Below are 22,706 nucleotides of genomic sequence, written 5' to 3'. Positions count from 1 at the left end.
TGCTGGTTGAAAACTTAACCCAATACCCCGCCGGGATGACTTGAAATATAGTCAGCTCTGGCAATTTTTGCTAGTCTCTGAAGAGACTGTAATCTATGTCAATGCTAAAAAGTTATTGCAGTGGTCTCAGTCCCACACCTGGGTAGGCTGAGGTCATTCAGCATAGCAACTGATCTCAAATGCCGTTCCAACCATGTCAAATTAGATAGGTTAACCAATCAAATCATGGTGGTTGCTATAAAATATTTGCAGTTTAACCCAGCCCCACGAGAACATTATTAAAAATAAATAAGTGACACATTGTTATATGCAATACAATAATCAAAGATTTTTATTCAAAAATAATATTTGTTCAGCTCTTTTTGAGCTGAGTCTGTTTCTTTTTTTTTGGATAACACTTCCCCTGCTATGGAAAAATTCTTTCACAGGGTACACTTGTTGCAGGGACACTTAAAAATGTCTTAGTCAGTTGGTACAAATTAAGGAAGACAGCACGTCGCTCTTGCCAGTATTTCAAAGGATCTGCCCGTCTTGGAATAGCCGTTTCAAACATAGAGGCGTTCCTTCAATCACTGAACTACAGTCACATGACATGGGCGTTTCAGAACCGCTTTTCGGCACATCGTTTCGAAACGTTTGGATCTGGGACTTCAGAGAAGCGCCGACACGCCCGTTTTTGAAGTCACATCACTAGTGCAGAGGCAATTTCATAGTCTATGAAGTCAAACTGAGACGTGATTATTGCTGGTTGAAAACTTAACCCAATACCCCGCCGGGATGACTTGAAATATAGTCAGCTCTGGCAATTTTTGCTAGTCTCTGAAGAGACTGTAATCTATGTCAATGCTAAACAGTTATTGCAGTGGTCTCAGTCCAGCACCTGGGTAGGCTGTAGGTGAGCTGTAGCACGCACCATGCGTGTTGTGAGTGTTGTTCCAGGTCCAGCTAAATCTCGTAGCATTCATGGGTATTCTTGTGCAGAGGCAATTTCGTAGTCTATGAAGTCAAACTGAGACGTGATTATTGCTGGTTGAAAACTTAACCCAATACCCCGCCGGGATGACTTGAAATATAGTCAGCTCTGGCAATTTTTTCTAGTCTCTGAAGAGACTGTAATCTATGTCAATGCTAAAAACTTATTGCAGTGGTCTCACTCCCGCACCTGGGTAGGCTGTAGGTGAGCTGTAGCACGCACCATGCGTGTTGTGAGTGTTGTTTCAGGTCCAGCTAAATCTCGTAGCATTCATGGGTATTCTTGTGCAGAGGCAATTTCATAGTCTATGAAGTCAAACTGAGACGTGATTATTGCTGGTTGAAAACTTAACCCAATACCCCGCCGGGATGACTTGAAATATAGTCAGCTCTGGCAATTTTTGCTAGTCTCTGAAGAGACTGTAATCTATGTCAATGCTAAAAAGTTATTGCAGTGGTCTCAGTCCCACACCTGGGTAGGCTGAGGTCATTCAGCATAGCAACTGATCTCAAATGCCGTTCAAACCATGTCAAATTAGATAGGTTAACCAATCAAATCATGGTGGTTGCTATAAAATATTTGCAGTTTAACCCAGCCCCACGAGAACATTATTAAAAATAAATAAGTGACACATTGTTATATGCAATACAATAATCAAAGATTTTTATTCAAAAATAATATTTGTTCAGCTCTTTTTGAGCTGAGTCTGTTTCTTTTTTTTTGGATAACACTTCCCCTGCTATGGAAAAATTCTTTCACAGGGTACACTTGTTGCAGGGACACTTAAAAATGTCTTAGTCAGTTGGTACAAATTAAGGAAGACAGCACGTCGCTCTTGCCAGTATTTCAAAGGATCTGCCCGTCTTGGAATAGCCGTTTCAAACATAGAGGCTTTCCTTCAATCACTGAACTACAGTCACATGACATGGGCGTTTCAGAACCGCTTTTCGGCACATCGTTTCGAAACGTTTGGATCTGGGACTTCAGAGAAGCGCCGACACGCCCGTTTTTGAAGTCACATCACTAGTGCAGAGGCAATTTCATAGTCTATGAAGTCAAACTGAGACGTGATTATTGCTGGTTGAAAACTTAACCCAATACCCCGCCGGGATGACTTGAAATATAGTCAGCTCTGGCAATTTTTGCTAGTCTCTGAAGAGACTGTAATCTATGTCAATGCTAAAAAGTTATTGCAGTGGTCTCAGTCCCGCACCTGAGTAGGCTGTAGGTGAGCTGTAGCACGCACCATGCGTGTTGTGAGTGTTGTTCCAGGTCCATCTAAATCTCGTAGCATTCATGGGTATTCTTGTGCAGAGGCAATTTCATAGTCTATGAAGTCAAACTGAGACGTGATTATTGCTGGTTGAAAACTTAACCCAATACCCCGCCGGGATGACTTGAAATATAGTCAGCTCTGGCAATTTTTGCTAGTCTCTGAAGAGACTGTAATCTATGTCAATGCTAAAAAGTTATTGCAGTGGTTTCAGTCCCGCACCTGAGTAGGCTGTAGGTGAGCTGTAGCACGCACCATGCGTGTTGTGAGTGTTGTTCCAGGTCCAGCTAAATCTCGTAGCATTCATGGGTATTCTTGTGCAGAGGCAATTTCATAGTCTATGAAGTCAAACTGAGGCGTGATTATTGCTGGTTGAAAACTTAACCCAATACCCCGCCGGGATGATTTGAAATATAGTCAGCTCTGGCAATTTTTGCTAGTCTCTGAAGAGACTGTAATCTATGTCAATGCTAAAAAGTTATTGCAGTGGTCTCAGTCCCACACCTGGGTAGGCTGAGGTCATTCAGCATAGCAACTGATCTCAAATGCCGTTCAAACCATGTCAAATTAGATAGGTTAACCAATCAAATCATGGTGGTTGCTATAAAATATTTGCAGTTTAACCCAGCCCCACGAGAACATTATTAAAAATAAATAAGTGACACATTGTTATATGCAATACAATAATCAAAGATTTTTATTCAAAAATAATATTTGTTCAGCTCTTTTTGAGCTGAGTCTGTTTCTTTTTTTTTGGATAACACTTCCCCTGCTATGGAAAAATTCTTTCACAGGGTACACTTGTTGCAGGGACACTTAAAAATGTCTTAGTCAGTTGGTACAAATTAAGGAAGACAGCACGTCGCTCTTGCCAGTATTTCAAAGGATCTGCCCGTCTTGGAATAGCCGTTTCAAACATAGAGGCGTTCCTTCAACCACTGAAATACAGTCACATGACATGGGCGTTTCAGAACCGCTTTTCGGCACATCGTTTCGAAACGTTTGGATCTGGGACTTCAGAGAAGCGCCGACACGCCCGTTTTTGAAGTCACATCACTAGTGCAGAGGCAATTTAGTAGTCTATGAAGTCAAACTGAGACGTGATTATTGCTGGTTGAAAACTTAACCCAATACCCTGCCGGGATGACTTGAAATATAGTCAGCTCTGGCAATTTTTGCTAGTCTCTGAAGAGACTGTAATCTATGTCAATGCTAAAAAGTTATTGCAGTGGTCTCAGTCCCGCACCTGGGTAGGCTGTAGGTGAGCTGTAGCACGCACCATGCGTGTTGTGAGTGTTGTTCCAGGTCCAGCTAAATCTCATAGCATTCATGGGTATTCTTGTGCAGAGGCAATTTCATAGTCTATGAAGTCAAACTGAGACGTGATTATTGTTGGTTGAAAACTTAACCCAATACCCCGCCGGGATGACTTGAAATATAGTCGGCTCTGGCAATTTTTGCTAGTCTCTGAAGAGACTGTAATCTATGTCAATGCTAAAAAGTTATTCCAGTGGTCTCATTCCCGCACCTGGGTAGGCTGTAGGTGAGCTGTAGCACGCACCATGCGTGTTGTGAGTGTTGTTCCAGGTCCAGCTAAATCTCGTAGCATTCATGGGTATTCTTGTGCAGAGGCAATTTCATAGTCTATGAAGTCAAACTGAGATGTGATTATTGCTGGTTGAAAACTTAACCCAATACCTTGCCGGGATGACTTGAAATATAGTCAGCTCTGGCAATTCTTTCTAGTCTCTGAAGAGACTGTAATCTTTGTCAATGCTAAAATTAAGTTATTGCAGTGGTCTCGGTCCCACACCTGGGTAGGCTGAGGTCATTCAGCATAGCAACTGATCTTAATTGCTATTCAAACCCTGTCAAATTAGATAGTTTAACGAATCAGATCTTGGTGGTCAATTGAAGTTTAACCCCGCCCTATTGTGCAGGCATAGGTGAGCTGTAGAACGCACAATGTGTGTTGTGAGTGTTGTACCAGGTCCAGCTAAATCTCATAGTTGTCATGGGTATTCTTTTGCATAGGCAATTTCATAGACTGTGAAGTCAAACTGATAAGTGATTATTGCTGGTTGAAAACTTATGAAACTAGTGAGGTACAAAACCATGCAACACACAATGCGTGAGAAATTTTTTTTTGAGCACTTATTTATGAATAAAAAGTAAAATAAATAGTCTTTTAAACTGTGCAATTACCAGTGATGGGAATAACGGCGTTATAAGTAGCGACGTTACTTTTTTCAGTAACGAGTAATCTAATTGATTACTCACCTCATTATTACTGCCAAAAAATGTGTCGCGTTACTTCGTTGAAGGCAGAAAAGAACAAATGTTACGCTATATTAAACAGAGACGCGTCGAGCACTAGGACCAAGCGGAAAACGGCTGCTCAACCTGAAGCCTGTGTGATTGGCCGTCCCCGCCGTTACTCCATTTTGCTTGCTAGTCTGCGGTCAGGAGTCCTACAGGAGTCCGCTACTGTAAGTTGGGAGTTTGTTCTGCCTGGTTCACGTCAGCTAGAAGGATGTTAATATCAGAGGTTTAATTTACATTAACGTTTGAATCGGTGTCCATGCGTATGTGCGCGCGTGCGTGTGTTTGGTAATTAGACGCAGCCAGGATGTCTAAAAGAACATGGACATAAGAGACTTCTTTAGAAGTCAAAGTGTAAGTTACTCAAAGAAATGCGTTACATCCATCCTGCAACACCTTCACTGGCTCCCAATAAAGCAGCATATCCACTTCAAGATCCTCCTCATTATTTACAAAGCTCTCAATAGTCTGATCAATAAAATGTATTCTTATTATTGTTATCATAACTATTGGATTAGAATTGGGTGATAATGTTTTGCTACATGATTTACAACCAGTAAAACCACAAAAGGGAACAGTAAACTTAAACGTAGCAATTGAAAACTAGAAGAACTACTAGAAAACAGTGAACTGAAAGAGTTTTATTAAAAATACTTTTGTCCCCCCACCTCTGAAATCAAAATTTCGTCCTTGCACACATTACGTAAAAACATACGTACCAGTGTTTCCCCTAGAATTTTTTTCAGGCCCGGTGGTACCCACCGAAAAAACCCTAAACAGACGGTGTGGGATGGTGTATTGGTGCAGTTGGATTAAGTCAGGTGGCACAGCAAGCAGGCTGCAATTCTGCAATTATTATATTTGCATTCAACATTTTTGTTCAACCAGAGTGTATTCAAGATCACAAGGAGAGAGTGACTTATTAAGGTGCCGGTTGATGGAAATGATGCAAAATTATGGGCCGGAAAAATATGTCTGGAAAATGAGGAGCATCACATTAGCTACAGATACTGTAAAACACTATAACGACATATGAGTGCATATATTGTCTTATTTTATCAAGTAAAATATAAGTTATAGGTTTACTCAACAACCTAATAGTTCATAGAAATTCAGGTAGAAATAGGTTAACTCAGAGTTCCACAGCTTATCAAAAACAATCCTTATTTTATTAACATATAGGCTGCCTAAGGGCGCGATCAGTAGCGTGCCTCGGCTCCAGCCCAAACAGGCTTTGGCCCGTTAGCCGGTTGTACATACGTCATCACGTCCTAATACTTCACACGCATGGCTTGATGTTGTTTTTAAGGAGCGCCGTCTCTGCATTTATTTCTCGACAACACTCGACCTGCATCAGCGAATGTGCGCACGAGCGGATCTGTGCGAGCAGGCAGCGCGAGGAAAGCGGATTTTGGACGGCGACACACAGCGGCATTTTTCTTATAAATGCACCGGTCCGGTTCCGGTTCCGGTTCCGGGTCCGGTACCGGTCCGGTTCCGCTCACACCACGAGTCTGAAGAGTGCAACAGCTTATCAAAATACAATGTAATCTTTCCGTGTTTTCATAGAAAGCGACATCGTGCTGGTTTAATGAGGCAGAGCGGCATCAGAACAACATCAAGCAAAGTAAACGAAGAAGAACGTAGCGGGAGCGCGCGGCGTGGATTGTTGTGGCCGCGCGTCTTGCGGAGCAAGTCTACTGTGCTGCGCGGAGGCGCTCCTAATGTAAATGATTATTGATTTATGAATGAATTGATAGGTGGCTTATTTTTGGTATATTGATTTTTTTTTTTGGCCTGGCGGCAGGTCTCCTTGGCCTGGCGACCCGCCAGGCCTGTACAATGGTAGGGGAAACACTGCGTACAGTATGTCTACTGTTTTTTTCCCCCTAATTTACACTACAAGAGTAAATATATTTATTATTTATTTTTGGTATATTGCTTAACAAGAATAATTTTATTTTGCTTAGTTGTGACCTATTGAGGTGCAATAAATATCAAAAGTTCCAAAAGATATATTGTGTTATTTTTATCAATCCACTAAGCATAGTAATTATAATATCTCCAATAAAATTGTTTAGATTTGTGCACTGTGGATTTCTGCTTGTAATGTATTGAGTATCCATTTCATTATAATACTCAGATTTATCATAAATAATTAACACGCACATGTATTTTAAGTTCCGTCAAAGAGGGATGGAGATGGGGTCCAAATTATTTGACACATCAGTTTTTAAAAATGATTTGAAAGTAACGCAATAGTTACTTTCCAAAGTAACTAGTTACTTTTAGAATTTGTAACTCAGTAACTACTTTAGTTACTTTCTGGGAGAAGTAACTAGTACTTTAACGAGTTACTTTTTTAGAGTAACTTGCCCAACACTGGCAATTACACAATCACATAATGTTGTTCACTGGATTTTTAATAACTTTTGACACTCTCATATACTGTATATATTGACCTTTTGGAGGCCTGGCTGGATCCTGTCTCCAGAGGGTTCAACTCACTGAAAGTACATAAAAAGGACAGACAGACAGGCAGACAGAATTATGATCAGTTAATGCAAATGTCACAAATAATAGGCCTACTGCTTTTTTTTTCATCTCAATTTTAACCAGGTAAGCATTTGAGAAAAATTCTTATTTACAAAGGCTGTCTAATCTTCACAGTATTACCTTTCGGAAGGCCAGGTGGATCCTCCTGTGTCCAGAAACATCCCACTGCCTGAGTACGCTTTCCTTGTTGATCTTGATGTTGTTGTGAACATGCATGAGAGCTAGTCCTGAGAGACGGTCATCAGACATACTGGCTCTGAGCCATGTTTTTATTCTTCTCATGGCAGAAAATGATCTCTCACAAGCACATGTTGTTACAGGAAGAGTCAAAAAGGATTTAAGCATACAATGTATGTTAGGAAAGAAGGGCATGTATGTTTCATTCAATTTCATTTCCAAACATGATCCAGTCAGGGCTTCATCACTCTCCGCGAACTTGTATCTCCAGCGTTCTATTTCCTGTGTGACTGTATGTGGGTCAGGTAGATCTTCTCTGTACCACTCGACCAGCTCTTCCTCTCTTTCCTTTGTCAGCTTTTTTAGATCTTGTGGCACCAGGTAAGCTGCTAGCATTGCAGTCTCGTTTCTTTCAGAGAACCTGGCATCCAGCTCATTGGTGATGTGGTGTGAATGGATAAAATAAGTTTATCCTATAGTGGTCTTCCACTGACTCAGAGGCTACATTAGCTCTGTAGTTCTGGTTGAGACACACCCTTCTCTTGGCTGGGACGACATTGACAGAGTTGGGCATGGCTGATGCTTTTTCGAAACATCTTCTAAATCCTTCTTCACACTTCTGATGGCTATGACTTTACGCACATTCTGTGCTTCCTTGTAGGCTGTGATGATGTCCAAGTTAGTAGACTGTAATGTTTTGGTGAGGGGTTGCAGGTAACCTAGGACATGGTTGGTCATCACAACAGTGATGATAGTCTCGAATTATTCCATACTATGCTTGAGATTACTGGCCTTTCCAGAAATGGGGGTTGGTTCTGTTTCCATGGTCTCTAAAGCAGAATGAGCAGCAGTGAACTTTTCTACTAAGGCATTTACAGTTTTTCTCAGTCGCTTTGGTGCTTTTTTCACATCACTATTAACATTTGCACAACAGTTAGTGCATTTCTCAAAACAATTTTGCACTAATTGTTTTGAGAAATGCACTAACTGTTGTGCAAAACCTAGTGGATAACCTGCAAAAGTATGCCACTTGCTCAAAATGGATAGTCCATTCCTCAAAAGGAAGTATTCATGTCAATGAAACTGCCATCCATCCATCCATTTTCTACCGCTTATCCAGTATTCAGGGTTGCGGGGGGGGGGGCTGGAGCCGATCCCAGCTGTCAACCCACGCTTACACGGGGAGAACATGCAAACTCCACACAGAAGGAACCCGGGGCCGACCCGGGAATCGAACCCGGGACCCTCTTGCTGTGAGGCGAGAGTGCTAACCACTACACCACCGTGCAGCCCCTAATGAAACTGCCAGTGTCATCAAAATGAGAAGTTTTGACACAATCGTTTATGAACAAGATAGTCAAATGACTTTGTCATGTTTTCATTATGACAGTTTATTCTCTCAGTGTTTTCCAATGCAAAAAAAGGTCAGAACTCGGAGACACTACCTGAAAATGCTCAAGACAGCACTATACACTACTTGTAAAGCCATTTGAAAACTACAGTAAAGTTACACATTGCTGTAGTTAGGAGAGTAAGGGAGTACAAGACACTGAATACGTACGTTTCACATTTTTACTGTATATGCTCGCTGCAATTCTACAGCATTGTGTAAAAGAAAAATACACTACAGTCACTTATTTAGAACAAACATAAGAAACACCCTTTTGGTAGAGCTTTAATTCACAGTGGTTCTTCCAACATTTGGTTGCACCCTCCGACCAGCCTCAGCCGTGAGGCCGTGATTGACAACATGGTCCACAACTGTAACCCTCATTTCATTAGGAATCTGCCATGTATTTGGCCTCTTCTCCCTCTTCCTCTGTTTTGTAGAAATGGTACACGGTATGTCCTGCTCAGTTCATATACGCTTGCCAAGTGAGGGTTCATGGGATTCATCCCTGAGTGACTGTGAACAAGTGGCTTGTCATTGGTTACAACAAATACTTCACACACCTCCTCGTGAGTGAAAGCTGAAGTTCACCTGAGAGCAACTGTTCAATTTAGGAGACATTTCCAGGAAAAAATGGTAAAGAAAGGTATAAAATTTGCTTGACAGAATTTGATAACTAGTTCAACAATTTATGTAATGACTCAAGCAATGAAATGAAGACCATTAGTTGTATTGGGAACGACTATTCAGCATCCATAAGTATAGTTCATTTTGACTGACATGACATAAGCAAATGACAATGTTATAAAACAGCAGAGAATTGTATGAAAGCAGCTGATACATGTCTAAAAGCATTTGCAATTTGTTCAGAGGAAGGAGAAATTGCTACTATGATGTGCACAAATTACTAAATGTTGTGGAGGTTGAACTAATATGAGAATTTTCATTCTGATCTGAGAAAAGCACCAAAGCGACTGAGAAAATCTGTAATGTCGTTGCTCTGCTGCCCCATCTGGTGTCTGACATCAGCGGGATCCCTGCTGTCCTTGACTGGGCACCTTCTCTTCTGCTCTCTTCCTGCAAGGCAGCTTTCCAGGCACCTGTGGCTGAGAAGAAAACAGCGACCTTTTCAACAATGGTCATGTTCCTCACTAAAGGAATGTCTGAACAGCCATGCACCCCATACTAGATTAAACGCATGGCTCCGGCAGTGGGTGTACACTGCCCTGGGATATAGTTCCTGGATTCTCTTTTTTACCCCACTCACATGTCCACTCATCGTGGAGGCCCCGTCATAGCCCTGACCCCTGAGGAGGGTTGCCTCAAGACCCCATTTTGAGAGCTGGCTGAGGATGGTGGCTGCATCTTGTTTGAGTAATGGACAAAAAAACTTATTTCAGCTTTTCCATCTTCCTCATCCACATACCGGAGACATATGGATAACTGTTCAGTTCCATTTGTGTCCATGGACTCATCTGCGAGTACTGTAAAATATGTGGCCTCTTTTTGTTTCGCTATCAAGCCATCTCTTATTTCTTGGGCACAACACTCTATCAACTCATTTTGAACTTTTGGGGACAGGTATTTTGCATTCTGGGGTGCTGTCTTAAGGTGTTTCTGAAGGTCAGAATCAAATTCTGCTTTCCAATTGACACCCTCCCCTTCCCATCCTCCCTGAAAAGCTATGTTTCTCTGGCCAAGATTAGTGATTATATCTATTATAGATAGCATGCTCTCCCTGTTACTCTTTACCCGTTCGGCATATTGCTGGCTCAGGACTGAACTGATATCCTGCTTTTTCCCTTGGACCACAGACAGGTAGTTCTCTGCAAGTTTAGTGGCTTTTTGGTGGCCTACTGTTAAGCAGTGTTTGTCTCCCACTGCATTCTTCCAGTCTGTGAAACCCTTTGTTACAAAGGTCACATCAGTGGAAGCATGAACCTTACTGAAGGCTAGACAGTGAGCACAGTAGGCTGCATCTTCTTCAGGTGAGAAGCGGAGCCAGTTACATTTTTTTCCCACTGATCCTTATAACATGTACTGCTTTTTTAGGAATTGCGATTGAGGATACTGATAATCTGCAGTTGCAGGAACCCACCTGTTTTGGAGCAAAGATGTCTTTTCTGCATCAGAACTTGCTTGACCCTGTGTGATCTTCATTTTTAATATTGACAGGATAAAACAGGTGTCTGTTCTTCTGTCTTCTGGGCCTGTTCTCCTCGTCCCTGTTCTGTCTGTCATTCTTGTCCTCCTCTCCTCCGTCCCTGTCCTGTCTGTCATTCCTGTCCTCCTCTCCTCTGTCCCTGTCCTGTCTGTCATTCCTGTGTGTGAGGGTTGATGGGTGACAGTTTCCGGTTTTCTGACGGATGTTGACATATGGTTTGAAAGTTGTAGAATTTGTTTTTGTGGAAAAGTAAACAGACTCAACTTGCCGTTGTCTCCTTCGCCTCCACAACATTCTATTATATTTTTTGTGGCATACTAAACTTTGACATGTTTTATATTTATCCTATATTTTGTCTTTTTTTAATCACATACTATTTATCATATATTTTATTGCTCTTTTATGGCATGCCTTGACTTGTGTGTCATACATTACTATGATATTTTTATGACATTTCTATGGACCGGTTTGACTTTTTAGACATATTATAGTCTGAAATCTTTATGGCATATTATACTTACTTTAAAAAATAAATAAAAGTATTGTTGAAATATTTTAGCTTTACCCGTGTTTGGCCTCCTTTGCTTGTGGCAGAGGCAGCTGACAGTAACTCAAAAACCACTCATTACAAACGAGGTCTGCTGAAGAGCATCTCTCCTGTCAGCTAAGAACAGGAAACTGAGGCTACAATTCTCACAGGCTCACCAAAATTGGAAGATTGAAAAAACATTGCCTGGTTTGATGAGTCTCAAATTCTCTTGTGACATTTGGATGGTTGGGTCAGAATTTGGTGTAAACAACAGAAAGCATGGTCCATCCATGGTGCCTTGTCTCAATGGTTCAGGCTGGTGGTGGTGTAATGGTGTGGGAGATATTTTCTAGCCACACTTTGGGCCCCTTAGTACCAATTGAGCATTGCTTAAACACCACAGCCTACCAGAGTATTGTTGATGAACAAAGATGCTCATCCACTTTCAGTTTTTTTTTTTTTATCAAATTCATTTAGATTATCCAAGGACATGAGGCCCCTGAGCCATCGAGTCGATGTATACTGCTCAAAGAAATGAAGGGAACACGTCATCATCACAGTATAATAACAAGTCAGTTAAACATCAGGGATATCAGTCTGTCCATTCATTCCTAAAACATGACCTCCAGCCAGGGGCGGATTGGCCATCGGGAGTACCGGGAATTGTCCCGGTGGGCCGCGCTGTCAGTGGGCTGGCCCGGAATGGCCGGTTAAAAAAACCCCAAAAAAACCCAGTGTTGTGGCCATTAGCCCAATAACTGAGTGTTTTATATCATAGCCTATGTTTAGAGAATTTTACTACAGTGGCTGGCCAGTTAACTTTGGCCACATGGGTTTGCCACGCCCCCTTCACCTGTCAATCACACAGCAATCTGCAGCAGAGAGATGTGTGTAGCTTCTGTGTTTGGCTGTTGTGGTCCAAGGCGAGGAAAGGAGTGAAAGTGAGATTTTAGCCTGTAAACATTAACGTTACTATCATGACTTTCGCTGCCACATGCTACTTAGCTAGTCATACTAGTCCGTGTAAAGGCATATTAACCTTATAACATATAAACATATCATTTTGCTGTGGAATCCTCCATTTACTTGAATGTGCCTCCCCAACGTTCAGAGGTCTGATTTTTCTGTATAACAGGCCGTTGCTATGTATAACTGGCCGCTGTCATGGAAAATCGTTTTTGTGCCTCCGATTCACATCTTTCATACCACCCTGCAAGTAGTATGGTCACTTATCACCCCAGCAACCCGGTTGCTAAGCGACTTGAGCTGATCTGTAATACTTTGTAGTGCAAAGAAACTTCCCAGTTGGCAAAATCTAGATAAATATATTAATTCACTGCCTTTTGTGTGCATTAACCCGTTTTCGCGTTGGGCTTCTGCATCACTCCATCTTGGCCTGATCCGCAGGAATCCCGAACACGTAACATCCTAACTTTGTTTTAATACTACAATTTTAATATTTTATTGATAGCATTGTTAAATATATTAATTACCGTACATAAACAATACTATTCTATTTACTGAAGATAAATGGCACCCAAATTGCAAGAATTTTTAATTAAAAAGGCTCTACCAATTGAGCCCTGCGATAGACTGGCATCCCCCCCCCCCCCCCCCCCCCGTCACCCTGAATACAGGATAAGCGGTAGACGATGGATGGATGGATGTCTGTCAAGTTTCAAGACTCTTGGGAAGACCTATGGCATATAATAATAATTATAATAATAATAATAATAACTTTGTTTACAAAGTGCTTTTGACTGAATATACATACAGTCAGATACACAAACACATTAGCAGAGATAAGGTAAAAAGCATAAAATATAGATATATAAAACAAAAATAAATAAAAAGTTAAAACGGGCGACATCACATACAAGCAAATCTATAAAAATGTGTTTTAAGAAGTGATTTAAAAGAAGTCGCTGATTCAGCAAGCCGTAGCTCCTCGGATATCTAAGTTTAGTTCTAAATAAAAGAGAAACTGATGATGGATGATTATCTGTTCGAGTGTGTGAGTAACTTAGTGAGTCAAGGCCAATAGGAAAAGTGAGTATGTAAAGAGAATTCTGCTTGCCAGGGTTTCAAAAATGGCTTGTTGTTGCCCTCTAGTGGCTGTTTTGGGTACAGGCAGTATGATTTTATTCTAATTTTGTTTAGTATAATTTATGCCTGGCAAATTGATGGATCCGGTCCAAAGTATTGCATCAATGATCTATTAACATCTGTTAAAATCACAGTGCTGGACTTGTATGTCACTATACGGTGTAATTATTATACATCTAATTGGTGTTATATTTAACTCAAAAACGAATATAATTTTTATGGGAAATATGATTTAATAGGACGTTAAAATGCTTTCATTTTTGTCAAATGCTGTGAATTTTTTTGGCCAGCCACTGCCTCCCCATTCCCACCCCTTGTAGAGGGGGCCAGTTATCGCCAAAGACTGTCCAAGATTCACTGATGCCCTGATTCAGGTCTGGGAGGAGATCCCCGGACACAATCCCAGTCGGGTTGATGATTTTGGTTTTTAAATCGACCGTTGTTACCGTTTTGTTCTCAACAAATTATACAAATACATCAGTAAATATTTTAAAATTGAATAATTCATTATCAAGATCTGACATGGGATGTACACTACGTTTTTGAGCAATGTCTTATGGTATTTTGGTGATGGTATATTTGCATATTTCTTGGTGAGGATAAAAGGCTTTCAAACGGACAGCATCACACTGACATCTAGCGGAATAAAGTCTGTGTGCATCTGTGATTTCTTCAGTAGTATGGATGGAGTTAAATACCGGTACGTTACATTTCATGAAAACATTGTCAGAATAGTTGTATACTGTCAAAAAGGCCCATCAGTGAAAATCCATAACATGACAAAAGTTTAATTAAAAGTCCTCAGAAACTGTCTGACGAAAAATATGTAGCAGCATTTTATTTTAAAAAGTCAAATAGAAATCTTACATTTTGGTGGTTGGGTAAAACAAACTGCAGGTTGGGATCAAAAATAGTTAAATACAATCAATAGTTTAGCTTCTGAAGCTTGGCTGGTTCACTTGTCCATTTAGGTAGCCACGCTACTGGTCCCTAAGCAAAACATGGCCATGTTTATACAATGGTAGAACCAAAAACAAGAGCAACACACTATTTCTCTCTCACACACACACACACACACACACGCACGCACACACACTCCATCATGCAAAGCCCACTTTTATAGCAGCACAAAGAGCCGAATATGACCCTTGGAATAGTTTTTGGGCAAACGAGGCCACTAAGATTAAAATACACAATCACCCTCCTCCACCACACACACACACACACACACCAACACTCTAAATCAAGAAGAGACTCCATAAAACATCCATTCAATTTGGCCTCTGCATAGAAAATAAAAATGACAACCACAAAATGTAGATGTGATTGGTAATTAATGCAAGTATATGGGTGACATGGCATTCAAAAACAAAAATCTTCTCTTGAGCCGTGCCATCCCTGACAACCTTTTGCTTTGTGTTTTTATCTATACCAGAGGGTTAAATAGTTCAGATTCCTGTGGGTATAGGGGCCATCCAAACCATTTGCTCACTGTGCGTCAGTGTTTCCCCAATTGAGTCAAAGTCACAGTGTGCACCCACTACAGGGACATTTAAAAACATCGGGATCCAAGTAATCAGCATGACTTTGAAAGGAGAAAGTTCTATTTTCATCAATGAAAATCCATCATACATGTGTGCCCCGGTACTGCAGTGGCGCAGTCGTTTCTTCCGCTTACAGCTTTGATTTGAAAATCTACGATTTGCTGTCGTCTTGTCCGTTTCAGTGACTTCACTCATTTGTAAGGTGCCGCTGTGGAGAAGGAGTACGAATCCTGGGTCGGACCTTCAGCACCGTCATGTCCACTCGCTCCGACTCTTCAGTTTTCTCACTGCTCTGGGGAGGCGTCAGGACACCTGAAGGGACGGGGCAGTTGCCATGACGCTCCAACTCCACCTCCTGGTAAGAGAAGGCTTTGTCCTGTACACAGCAGGAAAACACAGTAACCATGTGATCAGTAGATGGGCTTATTCAACAGTTTTGGGGAGAAAATTTAAGGGCGAGTTATTTTTACACGTGTCAAGGGAATTGTTAACTTCTTCCAATAACTCTCGCCATTTCCCTTGGAAATTATGTAGTATGACATCAACAAGTAATCAGCTGAAATGGCAGATGAAAGAATTTCAGAAGTGTTTGGTTGTAGGTTAAATACTGCTGAAGTGGGGTTGTATGAGGTATATTCATGACATGGCGGTCGGTATGCTCCTATTTTATCATCATCATCATCAGCATCATCTCTGTTTAAGTGTACCCTATATTTAGAATATTCTCACAGGTTTACCTTGCCACAGACAAAGCCAGCAGAAAGAGCTGCCTAATGGAAAGGTAAACCTATTCTGAATACAGCGTGCACTTAAAATTATATTCATTTTTTGATGTGGTTAAAATATATTTTGCTGCTGCCCCCATCCACAGCAGTACATTGCTTTGCTTCCTGCATGCTTCTCCACAGACCCATCGTCTGTATTACCTACAGCTGATGCCAAGTACCTCATACAACCGATCTACTTCTTTAAGCTCACAAGTTTCAATTCTACATAGAAAATTGCATTGACTTACAAATAGTTTTCATGTTCAACAGATTTGATCATTTTCCTCGCTGCTTTTTAAACATGAAAACTGAAAAACTTGCATCATAATCTTTGACTTACCAGCCATGAAATGTAGGAGGCATGGGTCTGGATGTTGTGCACGTCATCTGAAGGGATTCCTGTGAATGTTTTCATAGATGAGCCACCGACCTCCCTCAGCGCCATGGCGAATGGCACCATCCACCTCACACATTCCTCGACCTCCACCCGTTTCAGAGCTGCAAGGACAGAAGGAGGGACAAGGTGAAGCATCAGGGCAACGCAACCAGGAAAACACTGACAGGAAAATACAAACATTAAAAATACTGGTGTGTTTAAGAAAGGTTTTGCCCATGAAACAAGTTTTCATTTAATTGTTTTGTTTTTACCTGAGACATTTTCCACCAGCTCCAGAGAGGAGAAGTGAAACAGGGCTGAAGCAGCAAGGATGCCGTTGGAAAACTCGAGGCAATGCACATCTAGCATACACAGGTCCAACAACTACAAAAAAAAAAGAAGAAGAAAACATCAGGATACCTCAAAATAGGTATAGCACATGTTCTTAATAAGCCACAACCTAATATTTACATGAATACTGGGTGTATCACATTTGTTTGAAAGAATAAATAAAAAAAAATTCTCTTGAAGCTGCTGGTTCAGACAACAGGGAACAACGTTTTAAGTCCCAGCAGCGATCAGCAGATACCAGTATTTCATAAATAACCTGTACGCCTCACTGTACGCGGCTGGAATTAAACATTGCTTTTCCAACTTTGTAAAAGCATTTGTTACAAAATGTAACAAATAAATACATAGATATAAATGTCCTGAATTGATTAGGAATTTATTGCCATATCGGCGTACGTGATACAACTATTTGAGTCGGTATCGGTGCCGGATTATTGGCCAATTAAGGCATCGACTTAGATCGATTTCTCTTGTAGCTCGTCAGTGCACGACAAGCGATGGCACAACTGGGACAACCCACAACGTCCCATAAAAATATTTGTATTTGTGTTTTGGACAACATGTTCCCATATGCATTTGATTTAGTCCAACGGTAACACAGAGAGCTTTTCCAACTGTAAACATGGCGAAGTGAGAGAGGAATGACGTTGTCTGAGTTTTTACAGCTAAGCTGCATGGTGCTGTCCAAAGTCAAAACTTCTGAGAACAATTAAATAAAACTAAAAGATTAAAACTGCTCGTTCAGTTTACACTGCTGTGAAGCAAAATTATCACTGTCAAACATGAAAGAAGTTCAGAACTAGGCAACTTCATGTTCAACAGAACTGTGCAAAAAGACACACCCAACATACCTCTGCAATTTGTGTGAAGGTGTTCTGGGGGTATCTGGGGACGAGCAGCTCGTCCGTCTCATTCAGGTAGGCCACCTGCATGTAAACGTTGAGCCAGGAGATGGGAGTCTGTGGGCTGAGACTCCACTTCAGCTCCTGGGTTAGAAAAGAGAGAAAGATCGATTGGTAAAGCCATCGGAGCAATATGAAAATGCAGAGAACACATGCCGTCTACTACACAAGTTGGACTTTTGATAGTACTTCAGAGAAGCAGGAGGATCGTTTCTCTGTCATAAGTGCAGCTGCAGGCTACCGCGAAGCTACGCTAGGAGTCTAATTTCCCCTTTGTTGTTAGGCATGCAAGTGAATAAATTACTATTTTTAAGTTAGAATCTAAATCGAGACTAACCAGCTGTCTACCATTAGTGATTTAGGTAACTAAGGGCCAATGATGAAAAGATGCTTTCAAACAAAACAGTCTGGGTATGTGATAAAAAGTTTCATAGATCAGTGAGTGATCAGAGCACATGTTTTACCTTCATAATAATGATTTCCATACTGAGAATTTCATCTTCGGTGCAGGCTTCGTCTGTAACGTAGGCAAACTGGTGGACTTTTGGAGGATACATCTCCTGTGAGTTGGAAAAACAAAAAACACATGAGAGAAGCATTATCACAGACAATCATATGAATCAATTTATTGCAGGTTGGTGCAGAAGAATGCAACTAAAGGCCCCTACACACCGCCCAGACGTCCAACTGCCTTATCCGACCACTCTCTGCCCACTCTGTTGCCTCTCGTCTGACCCGTTCGGCAGAAAAGTTGTGTTGTACACACCGCTTCGACGTGCTTCCGACAACACAGCAGCGTGTACGTTCTGCGCTTGCGCGAGATGCAATAAGCCTCCTTAACAGCGGGTGGCGCTAGTCTCGTGCCAGTACTCCAAAACAGGAAAACAGGAAATGACGGAACGGAGTGCAGATAAAAACAATGCACACACAGTAAGAATAAGAAACGCAGAAATAACCAAAAGTGCGATGCAACGACGAAGTAAAATCTGTACTCTGCGCCATCTCTGTTTATGTGGTTTGTTGTTTACCATCGTCACTTCCGCCCCGCCCACACACCGCCATTGGATACTCTGATTCCCTAGCACACCGCCAATCAGAGTATCCAATGGCTCAGACAGCCCACCTCCTCAGACTTCGTATGCTCAGTCTGATCAGACAACGTCCGCGCGGCTCCGAAAGCTTCCGACGCAGCTGTACACACCAAACATATGTGTTCCCGACCTCGTCCGAGCCTCTCCAAACGCTTCAGACGTCCAACGGTTGGGCCGGTGTGTTCCTGCCTTAAGACTAGTACCTAAAGCAGGCTTGCCCACATCAGAGGCCAGGAGGAACTACAGACTACTTAATATTAACCCCCAGTTCTTTTGTTGGAAGCCCAAGGATAAACCGGAGAACTCTTCACTTCACAGATATAGTATTTATTCAGGTCACAGGTATGGTATGGCAGCGTTGGGCTCGGAATGGCAGAGCTCCCGCAGGATCTCAGTCAGAGCGAGCACGATTTACAGGTGCTGGTTACATTTCATCTTCTTGGGCTGGGTCTCCCCCGTATTGAGGTTTCAAATGTAATATGAAACATGTATGGGTGTTGTCCTTCAGGTGTGTATCTAGTCTAGCAAACCTACCTGTCAGATCAAGTTAAATTTCACAGTGTTCTAATGAGCACAACCAGTAATTTATATGAGTTCAGTGAAAAAGTATGAATCTAAAGTGAAAAAGTAAGAGCCAATTCTAACATCAACAACCAGGGATTTGGATCTTCCCACTTTACATTCTGCACAGCCCCAACCCTTCTTACCTCTACTTTGGCAGCAATGAAGAGACAGGTGATGCCGATGAGCTGCAGCGTTGATTTGAAGACGTTTCTCTGTGTGGCCATGAAGCGATCAAAGTAGTCCTGAGCGAGGTGGTATGACTCCCTGTGAAGTTTGTACACCTCACTCACCTAAAACATGGACAGCAACAGAGTGTTAATACACCGATTCACTAGTAGGCTTTCATATGTGGGTGTACAGAGCCCAATCAATGTCTGTGGTAAAAAGGGACAGCCGGCGTGGCACGATAACACATACACTAGATGCAGAAGCTGTTGTGTTATGCTGTTGCTTCCACCTTTCTGGCCACAGTGGGCAAAGAACAAATCAAATTTACACTATACTCTTTTAAAACAGACCTCAGATCTTAAACCCATCTGATGAGGTCACACATTACTTCGATGCAGCCCTCATCGCCATTAATCACCGCAATATATACATTTGACAGGAACCAATCAGATCGATCTCTTTCAGAGACCCAATAAGTCATTGCATCTCAATTACCTTCATTACAATGTTCAGAAATCAAAGTGGGTTTTTCCTCAAGGCCAAACAAGATACTGTTGAGTATTATTGAGAGAGCCTGATGGTGCCACTGTCCTATGCACATTACTTAGTATGACATTGTGTGCAGTTCAAGCATTTTGATTCTGCCATCTACAGCTGGGGTCAACAGAAGACTCTAATTAATCATAAACTGTAAGTCAGTAGATGGTATGATACAATCTTTCATTTTTACCTCCAAAACACACAGCTGAAATTACAAAAATGTAAGTTGTTCCATGTGTATTTTACAATGGTGGTAAAAGAGGAGAGAGATGTTTAACTGGGCACTAAGACATGCGACAGACCTCCATGAGCCAGTCGAGGAGAACGGCCCTCATCTTGGGCTGCAGGTGAGGATGTTTCTCCATCATGTGGACGTCCCGGGTGTAGGTCTTATCCTTCTCCAACATGTTGTTCCATACCACATCCTTACTGGCCCAGCTGATTACAAAACAGAGATGGACAGAATGGAAACAAATCAAGGATTCAACTCTCGACTGCCCGCTTGCTGTGCAACATGTGAAAGTCTGTAACACTTGTAGTATGATTTTTAACTTTAAGAACAGAAAAGACAGAGGCAACCCTTCTCCATGTTGTTCCGACAGGGCTGTATTTTATCCCTGGTTATGAGGGGAGTGATTAAAAAGGTGAAGTAGAAAAATATTAGTCACAACCACAGAAAAGGGAACACTGAGAAAGAAGACGTACGAGTGAAGCCGAGATGACAGGCCCAGGCCTGAGCTTAATGTGTCGCCCATTTACATGTGCTCAGGTAAAACAGGTGGTTGCATGATATGGAAAGAAAAAAAACAAGTACTCACCAGAGCGCAGGAAGAGGGGCGCAACGCACAGGTGTTACAAAGACGTTGTTAAAGTTGTAGTGGGGGAAACCTGCGTTTATCAGGGAAACTGGTTGGTCCTCTTCCTGATCAGGTGTGGGGATCCACCTCTGTGGACTCGTGCAACCAGCATCAGGACTCCAGCCCAGCTTCATAGGAAATATAACACAAGGATAATGTGAGGGTGAAGTCACAGTACGGAAACTTGTTGTCATAAGAGCAACTCTTCAATAAGCAAACGGCGAACATTAAAGCCTGATAAGGAACTATTAAAACACGTCCTACCCAGATATCAAGCATGTGGCGCTAGTTAAGGCAGAATTAACAATAGATCAGTCAATATATAGTTGAGGAATGAGCAACCAAGCTTATAGTTGTGTTGCTTTTGATCCGATGCAGACCAAGTGGTGAGACCTGAAGTACGAGGTAAGGCCGGGGTGAGGCGCGTGTTTTGTCACCAAGCGTGGAAAATAAATTTGAGCTTACCTCACACTCGCGCTGCTTCTTCTTCGTCATCTCGGCCACCTCCTCATCCAGATCTTGCAAATGCTGAGGATCAAAAGCAGACATTTTGTTTTCGGGGTATGAAAGGTAGACACTCAATCCAGTCCTGGGGGTGTTTTCCTTATTAAGCACCAATAATTATGCATAAGTCACATGAGCTGTATCCATCATTAATATTTCACTGAAGCACAAGACACTTAGTTGCCAGCTATGCTGGATATATGCAACACCAGTTTTATATTTTGGTTGTTCAATTATGCCTACATTTAAGGCAACAGCTGAAAACGGGGTTCAGGCCACTTAAAAGGCTCGTCTACAAGCCTTTCACACTACTTACAATGGCAACATCTGCCTTCCTCTTTCTCGGCCGGACTGCGTTTTCTCTGGGCGCCTTGGGAGCAGCAGACTTCGGTTCTGTCTCTTCCCTGTAACCACACAAACACACAAGCTTACTAGCTGCAAATCTCTACACGTACACACAACATCGCAACACGCTCGAAGGAATATTAGTGCGACAAAAAAAAACAAGGGACTGTAGCAACGAGCTAACTAGCCGGATGGCTAATGCTCCATCAACTCAACTTTTCTTTCTGTCGTCACACACTTTGATTGACGCGCTCAAAACGAGCCGTGAATGAAACACAGACCAAACTCACCGTTTTCCTCGCATTATACTCAGTGGGGTGCGTCTGTCTGCCTCGGAGTAAACCTGTGGAAGGAAGTTTTGCTTTTAGGTGGTTTTAAAAACACACATTGATAGACTCCCAACCCCCACTCTCAACTCCCTCCTTCTGACAAAGCCCAGCTCAGCCTGGCGCGGGGAAATGGAAACGGGACTCGATGTTAAAAGTCGCCGAAAAGTACCACAGAACACCAGCACATTCACGAAACTCACCCACGACTAGGACGGGACACCAAACTACCTGCTCAACGTTGTTATTTTGCGATTTTTTAAGGCGAAGAGGATTATTTCCCCCACTAATTTCAGACAGCTGGCTTGCCACATAATGGCCGAACGACAGGCACAGCTGAGACGCCTATATTTCCTCAAGTCACCATTAAACCGAGAACAACAGCCTGCTGAACCAGGCGATACCGAAGCATCCGTGCAAACCTTTAATTCACTATCCAACTCTAGCCGTTTTCTTATATTAGCAGTGAAGAAATCCGCGCGGCTGCAGAAAGCTGCAGCCCGACCTAGCTTAACTAACCCGATGGTATATTAGCTTCTCGTTTCGTCCACTCACCTCAAGATCCTGCCCTTGAAGTTCACTCTCGTCTTCTCCCAAGTGATGAATGAACAGTGTGTAAGTTGGGCGCCAGTTGCTCGGACTTGGGTGCTCTCTGTCCGTGTGTGTGTGTCCAGGCCGGGCTAGTTCCTCTGAGCTGGCGCCTTGTAGGGAACAGATGACTTGAAGCGTCAACGTCAGAGAGGAGTGGATTTAACTTGGCGCTAAACCTCCGGTTTCACCGCCTCTTTGTCGTCGAGTCTCAGCCCAACTCACCGCCGGTTCTCCTCGTCGTCGTGTGTATGGCACACTTTTAGCAAATCATCGATGTATATTGTGCTATG

General features: G+C 42.2%; 1 protein-coding gene across 1 annotated transcript; it reads right to left on the bottom strand.

Moving 5' to 3' along the window:
- Positions 1 to 14,315: 14,315 nt before the first annotated feature.
- Positions 14,316 to 22,622, bottom strand: ccne1 (cyclin E1). The gene is made up of 12 exons (XM_084012810.1): positions 22,381 to 22,622; positions 21,790 to 21,842; positions 21,471 to 21,558; positions 21,116 to 21,178; positions 20,612 to 20,778; positions 20,096 to 20,231; positions 19,229 to 19,375; positions 17,895 to 17,990; positions 17,380 to 17,514; positions 16,450 to 16,561; positions 16,142 to 16,299; positions 14,316 to 15,410 (listed from the first exon to the last, which is right to left on the bottom strand). The coding sequence occupies exons 2-12, from the start codon at positions 21,801 to 21,803 to the stop codon at positions 15,222 to 15,224; spliced, it is 1,305 nt and encodes a 434-aa protein (XP_083868936.1). The 5' UTR covers positions 21,804 to 21,842; positions 22,381 to 22,622; the 3' UTR covers positions 14,316 to 15,221.
- Positions 22,623 to 22,706: the final 84 nt, after the last annotated feature.

The sequence above is a fragment of the Eutrigla gurnardus genome (assembly GCF_963514095.1).
Source record: "Eutrigla gurnardus genome assembly, chromosome: 1".
In the NCBI taxonomy this organism is placed as follows: Eukaryota; Metazoa; Chordata; class Actinopteri; order Perciformes; family Triglidae; genus Eutrigla; species Eutrigla gurnardus.
The sequence above is the reverse complement of the archived record's forward strand: the minus strand, read 5'-3'. Positions and strand labels throughout refer to the sequence as shown.